The sequence below is a fragment of the Petaurus breviceps genome, unplaced genomic scaffold (assembly GCF_028583685.1).
Source record: "Petaurus breviceps papuanus isolate PSGF00001 unplaced genomic scaffold, PetGlider_PUasm1.0 174, whole genome shotgun sequence".
NCBI classification, from domain to species: domain Eukaryota; kingdom Metazoa; phylum Chordata; class Mammalia; order Diprotodontia; family Petauridae; genus Petaurus; species Petaurus breviceps.
This window is the reverse complement of record NW_027185761.1, coordinates 74656590-74663683: the sequence shown is the minus strand read 5'-3', so window position 1 is coordinate 74663683 and position 7094 is coordinate 74656590. Positions and strand designations below refer to the sequence as shown.

Genomic DNA, 7094 nt, shown 5'->3' with positions numbered 1-7094 from the left:
TCCAGTGGAGGACCAGGTAATGCCCGCTTCTCCTCCAGTGAAGGCCCAGGTGATGCCCGCTCCTCCTCCAGTGGAGGCCTAATGGTGCCCGCTCCTCCCCCTCCTTCTGTGTCTGCACAGAGTTCTATGTGTCCCATGATCAGGTGAGAAGACAAGGCCCCTTCTTCTTTAGTCAGTCATCATGGAGCACCTGCCATGTGGCCTGTGCTATTGCCGAGGGCACAAGGATGGTGTCTCATCTCGAGGGGCTCAGCCTGATGGGAAGATGATATAAAAACCACCACAGAGGGATGGACTCTGTATGGGATCAACTGGGAGAGCTAAGGGGCACCAGGGCAGCCATCTTGTGGCATGTGGGTCTGTAGGAGAGACCTGAAGCAAGCCAGGGAGGCAGAGGAGGGAAGCATTCTGGGCCTCCTAGGCAGAGCCTGGTCTGGGGAACAGGGCAGAGGACATGTTGCTGACTGGGGAGTACAGGGGGTCTAGAAGGGGGTGTGTGGGGTGGGGAAGAGGGCTCCAAATGTCACACAGGACTTTTGGGGGACCCTGGAGTCACCGGAGTTTACTGGGGGTGGGGCAGGCTCCCACTGTGGTCCCACCAGCTTCCCTGGCTCCTCTGCCAGCTGGTGCTGATGGGACATTCCTCAAGGAAGGCCCAATGGCCATGTAAAGAAGCTCTTGCTTTGGCTTCCTCCCCCTTCAACCAAAGGGCCCTCTCCTTGGCCAGACCCAGATTTGGTGCTGCAACTGGGTGTCATGAACCCCTCTGGCGTCCTAGTGAATCCAGGACACCCTTCCCCAGGATAAGATTTGGAAAGGCAGACAAGCCCAATCCCAGTGGAATACAATTATCCAAATCTGGGGGGTCCACATTCACAGACCCCGGGAGAAGCGAGCTCATGACAGTATTTAGCAGAGAACAGAAAAGCTGCAGAAGTTCGCTGCTTACCCGGCTGAGAAGTGTCGGTCCAGCCCCTTTTGGCTCGCACACAATAATCCCATCGCGTGTTGGGGTCCTTGACAAACTTTCCCACGTCCTGGAAGAGTTGCCTAAAGGACATCTGGCTGGCCTGGTAGACCGTGTAGTAGAGGAGAGCGGCCCGCCACAGAAGGGGGTCCTTTCGGAACAGCACGCTGTGGATGCTGGCTAGGCCTTCCTCGGTGGGGTTATTGGGCCGCAGGCCGTATTTCTTACGGCCTGTCCAATTACTCCATGGTTGCTGAAGATTGTTAATCCCACGAAAATAGTGTGTGCCTGCAAAAAAGCCCAGGAGAAACAGGTTCTAAGGCAAAGGAAACTTCTGCCCACTGTTAAGCAGAACAAGGTCCTGACTTCACTCTGGTCTCTTGGTTACAGACAGAACTGACAAAAAAAATCCCATGCTATGTGTGAGCTGATGCACCTTGAAGGCCATTTTCAAAGGGAAGAAGACCAGGATGTGGCATCGGTCTGTCCTGGCTGCCTCATTTTCCCCTGAAGGTGAAGTCACTTGTTGGAGGGGCCCTGCCTAACCTGGATTCCTCCTAACTTCGATGCCGTGGGAGTGTGCTGGCTACAAATTGGTGTGACAAAAGGGAGACCCTTCCTGAGACTGGGCCTGACCCCGAGGGCAAGGCCTGTGCTCACCTATTTCATGCCTCAGCATCCCCTCCAGCCAGTGCTCACGGGCAGTGGACACATTGATGGTTAGAGTCGGACAGCCGTTGACCACTGTCATTGACGCTCGGGACAGCAGGTCTTCAGTGAGATGAACCACAATCTAATGGATAAAGAGGACACACAGAAGATGGGGGTGTCTTTGCATGGAAAGCCCTCCCCTGAGGTGCCCACAAATCAATACTGTTCCCTCCTCACCTTGAGGATGCAAGAAACTAGGACACAGGGCACAAAGAGCCGTGCTGGGAGCCCCTGGGGACCCCCCTCAGCCTCTCACCCCCAGCAGGAAGCCTGGGGCACAGGGGGAGCACATTCCTGGCTTCACCTCCAGTGTTCTTCCTACATCCTACTTGGTTCGAAGGCTATTTACAAATGGCAGCCAGCACCTTCAGTCCTGCCCTTGGCAACAGCTAAAACAGCCCCCTCCCAGGGCTGAGGAGCTACCAGGACAGACAGGAGTGCCGGTAATTCCTAGGAGACAACTGGCTTTCGCTGCACACATTTCACAGCCCTGAAATCTGTCCAAGTCCCCAGTTCCAACTCGTGTCCATGTGGTTATTGAGTTGGCCAAAGGAAGAAGAAAAAGGCAGAGGGGGTTAGGTCAAGACACGACTCTCCTTGACTGGGGCTGTTTCAAGAATTGAGGGCTCCTTTACGCTATTTAGCTTGGGGACCTGGTGCAGCTTCTGTGGCAGACCCTCTTTCCTCCTCTAAATTTATTATTATTTTTTAAAATTCTCTTAACATTCTCTCCTTCTCTTCACCTCTCTCACTCATTAAGAAGGCAAGTGGAATGATCCCCATTATACATAAGAAATCATGCAAAACCATTTCCACATTAGCCATGTTGCAAAATTATACAAAAAGGAAAAAAATAGTACTTCAATTTGCACTCAGAGTTCATCAGATCTCTCTGGAGTGGATAGCATTTTTCATCATGAGTCCTTTGGAGTTGTCTTGAACTTATGATCTACTGTAAGGCCATTTGCCAATCATCAGTAAACCACCATTGTACACAGGCTAAGTGTTGCAGAAGCAGCTTGTGCGACCTACCTCCCCGAGGCAGCCTTCCTTGGTCATGTACTTCCTTACGTGACTCCAGATGCGAGTTTTAGACAATAAGCAACCTCCAGTAGCCTGTTCAAAATTTTCATAACTTCCATATCTCTGTAAAGTTCTTTCCATAATATTGACAGACTGCAAAAGATATAGACATAATGAAATTAATATAGCCTGGGATACTTCTACTTATAGGATAGAAGTATGACTTAGGAACGATCCATTTTTGTGGTAACTGATCATTGCCCTTAGTAATGACCACAAAACACTCGTTGGATAGGATCCCACATTTATTGATGTAAAATTGAGTCAACGCATTTCTCGGGCTTTCAACCATTTTTAGTCACCTTAACACACACACACAGGACCTTTCCTCTGAGGACCCAACACATTCTACAGGTGTCTAATGACTAGGGGTAGATTTGATACAGGCATTAATTAGGATCATCTGCCATCCAAAGATCCAAGGCTGGCACAGAGGTGTTACTTAGGCTTCTGAGGTTGCCTTGCAAGTGGCCGGAGAAGGGGTAGTGGTACATGGGACTCCTGAATTCCTGCTTATTGGCTTATAATGACTATCTCCAAAGATGAAGACTTTAAAGGGAAAAAGCAAAACAGCTTCATCATCTTCTACGAGACAAGTTTTAATGTCACAGTCCAATCTGACCACTTTCACTTTTAAAGCAGGCCTGGACGACCGAACTTGGTGCCCAGCAATCATGCTCTTTCCCCATCTCTACCACATGACTCATTCAGGTCAGTACTGCTGAGGAGTCCTCAGTTTCTCCATCTGTATAACTGACGGTAAAGGCCTGTCTCTCCATTCTGAGATGCTCTTCTGGAAACTCAGGGGCAGGTGAGATGCTGCTCCCCCAGGCTGAGTCTCCCAGGGGAAGGAGCCGCTGGGGCGCTCTGTCTGCCTCCCCGGCTTCTGGATCTTCTTACCTGTGTCCAGGTGCCTTCCTGCTAAGGGGACCCTAGTCCCTGAAAGGAGAGACCTAGGTACGATGTCCTAAGCCACCACCTGTGGGCTGCAGCCAAGCAAAAACCGGCTTTGAAATAGCTAGGAAACAGCGCCCCCTGCTGGGAAGAGCCTGCTGAGCAGCAGGGCGGCTTTCCTCTTCATTTATTTTTGTCAGTTTGAGCCGTCTCAGATCCCACACAGGACGAGTTCTCTGTCCAAGGTGACAACACCACCTACAAGCAGCCATCGCCCTCGGCTGCTCCCCCTGCCCTCCCCCCCCAAAAACCCTTAAAGGGGTGACATTTTTTTTTAGCTTTTTGGGGGGCAGTTGGGGTTGTGACTTGCCCAAGGTCACACAGCTAGTTTTTGTGTTAAGTGTCTAAGGCTGGATATGAACTCAGGTCCTCCTGACTCCAGGGCCAGTGCTCTATTCACTTCGCCATCTAGTTGCCCCCAGGGGCCACCTTCTGCCCCCAGACTGATTTTCCCCCTGCTTGCCCATGGGCTCTTGTCCAGAAGCCCCACGACCTCCATGAAGGGGACCATGAATGGACGAGTGGATGAGGGAGAAGGGCTGTGCAGAAGCCGCGAGCCGCAGAGATGTGCCTGGTGGCCAGCCTGCCCCATGATTTGTCTGCTGCCGCTCCCCTTGGTCTGCAGACCCTGCAGCAGAACCAGGCTCCTTGACAATTCAGTACAATTCCACCAGCCCTGGCCAATCCCCTCCTCCTGTGTGCCCTGGGCCTGCTGAGCTGGGACACGGGGGACACGGAGACCACAGCAACCACATCCTCCTTCCCTCAGGAACTTCCATGACACCAGAAGGCCTCACTTCCTCTAGGATGCAGCGTGGCATAGCAGGCAGTGCTGGGCTGGAGTCAGGGAGAGGGAGGCCCAGGAGCTGTCCCTGTCACTTACTAGCTGTGCAAGCCTGGGCATCTCTAAGCTTTACCTTTGTCATCAGTCCCATGGGGAATAATACCTTTGGTGGGGTAGTTAGGTGGTGCAGGGATAAAGTGCCTAGCCTGGAGTCAGAAGGACCTGAGTTCAGATCCAGCCTCTGACCCTCACTAGCTGTGTGACCCTGGGCAAGTCACTTCACCCTGTTTGCCTCAGTTTCCTCATCTGTAAAATGAGCTAGAGAAGGAAATAGCAAACCGGTCCAGTATCCTTGCCAAGAAAACTCCCATCGGGGACATGACTGAACAATAACATACCTGGAGTACCTACCTACCTATGTGCTAAGGGTTAGTCTGTAAAGCTTAAGGCCCCATCCACATGCCAGTGACTACTGTGCTGACACAGAATGTTAAGGGAGGAGAGCAGCCACTCCCCAGTGACCTGCGTCCTCCCCACAGCCAGAGGGCTCCCAGCTCGGGCAGCTCCCATAGGCTAAGGCCCCTAGACCTGCTAGTGCCAAGCCCAGGGAGGCTGAGCACCACCAGGCTGGCCAAAGGGGCCTTTTGGGGCCTGGGAGACTGGGACTTCAGCCTGGGAAGCTGGGGGGGAGCTGGCCCCCTCCTTTGGAAATCCCGATGCCCACCTTTGAAAAAAACAAGCTGGGTGTTGGCCAGGACCACACTTTCTGGGACCTGCTAGCCAGAGCCGCCAGGGTGCCATACCTGCTTCAGGAAGCGGTCGGATGCCTGGCCGTGCTTAGCCAGCACAGCGGGCACAGTCGGGTTGGCATATTCGAACTGAGGGTCATAGGCGAACTCGGCCTTGAAGAACTTGGCCTTCTCTCTCTCCAGGTTGGTGGGCTTGATGGCCGTCAGGATGCAGAGCTTCTTGGCAGGGTCATCTCCCTTCTCAAAGTTCTTGGGCACCGTGGGGGGCTGCTTGGGCTTGGCCAGGGTGGAGAAGCAGCGTCGCTTGGCCTTGGTCTTGGGCTTCGGGGTCAGGCTGCTTCTGGTCACTCTGAAGCTGCTGGGGTTATTGACGAAGATGGAGGGCTGCTTGTTCAGGTAACACCAGCTGCCGGTCAGGGGCACGGGGACCTGGAGCTTGTGGCGATGCTGCTCCTTCCCCCGCGGCGAGCTGGGCTTTCTGTGGCGTCGGCGGTGGGATGGGGACGACGACTTTGGGAGCTGGCTCTTCTTCTCCTCTTTAGACTGGAGCAGGACATTGTAGCTACTGGTCCCAGTCGTGAAAATGTCTTTCAGGATTCCAGACGCCAAGTGGGAGATGTTGTTTTCACAGTCAATGATCAGTTTCTCTCCCGGGCTCAGAAGGGACTTATTAGTCGATTCTTGCTCAGGCCAGTGAAGCTTTTCTGTAAAAAAGACCAGGACAAGATTACTTGTATAGGACGGCCTGTGGCGAGGGGCCTTTTGACAAATTTAAATAGTCCCTGACCACCTGCGGCTCCACAATGAGCCTTTTTAAGAGAATGACTAGGATCGGAATACTGGCCTACCAATATCAACGTGGGGTCTTTTCTTCCTCCCACCCTCCAAGGCGACCCTGTGCCAACACTTGCTGCATACCAGCACAGGAGATACAAAGTTAGGCTATTTTAAGGAAAATCCTCCATCTCCAATTCACTGGCAGGACCAATTTCTAATTACACAATATACAAAACACATTTATTGACAGAGATCATTTAATCCAGCATCCTATTAAATAACACATCATTCAGTGAAAGAGCACAATGGACAATTAAAGAAAAATCCAAGGAGATTCCCAACGAATTAGCTTTAGTAATTCACTTTAATGGGAAGTTTTCAGCTGTGGAGCCTTTTAAAAACTTCATTTTACACCGTACCCTGGCTGACAAGGAGGGTCCGGCTGCCTTACAGGAGCACCTCCCTCCCATGTGCTCTCCCATGCCGCCCAAACTGCCAGAAAAGGGTGCTTGGCCACAATGGGGGTGCTGGCCTTGGCCTCAGAAGCCCTGCTTGTGAGTCTGGTCTCAGTTGCTCATTGGCTGTGTGACCCTGGACAAGTCACTTCACCTCTGCCTCAATCTCCTTATCTGTAAAATGGGGATCACAACGGTGCCTCTCTCCTGGGCTGTTGTGAGGATCCAGTGAAATAGCAGACGTTATTAAAGTTCTTTGTGAACTGTGAAGTGTCCTAAATATGAATGCATGGCATTATTACGCTAATACCGCTGCTAGCCGGCCACCGATCATGTGGACAGGCATGTGGGAGACTTACATACACAGGAGACTTCCCTCAGCGAGCTTAAGGTCTAGTTGGGGAGACATTCTGTGCTTCCCATGTGCCTGGCACTGTGCTAAGGAGCTGGGCAGCCAAGAAGAAGCAGCACTAGAGACGAGGCTCTAATCCAGTCTGGAAAGAACTAGACACACTGGCAGAGAGTAGGCATGGGAGAAAGCAAGGCACCAGCAGCTGGGGGGGGGGGGGGGGGGGGAGAAGAGGACAAAAAAAGCGGGGGGTGGGGAGCAAGCG

The 7094-nt window shown here is 52.4% G+C and overlaps 1 protein-coding gene across 1 annotated transcript in view; it reads right to left on the bottom strand.

The window, feature by feature from the left end:
* Positions 1 to 7094, bottom strand: part of MATCAP2 (microtubule associated tyrosine carboxypeptidase 2) — a 19831-nt gene that overhangs the window by 10091 nt on the left and 2646 nt on the right. Inside the window, exons 3-6 of the mRNA XM_069084585.1 lie at positions 5303 to 6007; positions 2711 to 2854; positions 1628 to 1760; positions 950 to 1255 (exon numbers count right to left, since the gene is read on the bottom strand). Coding sequence (XP_068940686.1) covers positions 950 to 1255; positions 1628 to 1760; positions 2711 to 2854; positions 5303 to 6007 — 1288 coding nt within the window. The remainder of the gene's footprint in view (positions 1 to 949; positions 1256 to 1627; positions 1761 to 2710; positions 2855 to 5302; positions 6008 to 7094) is intronic.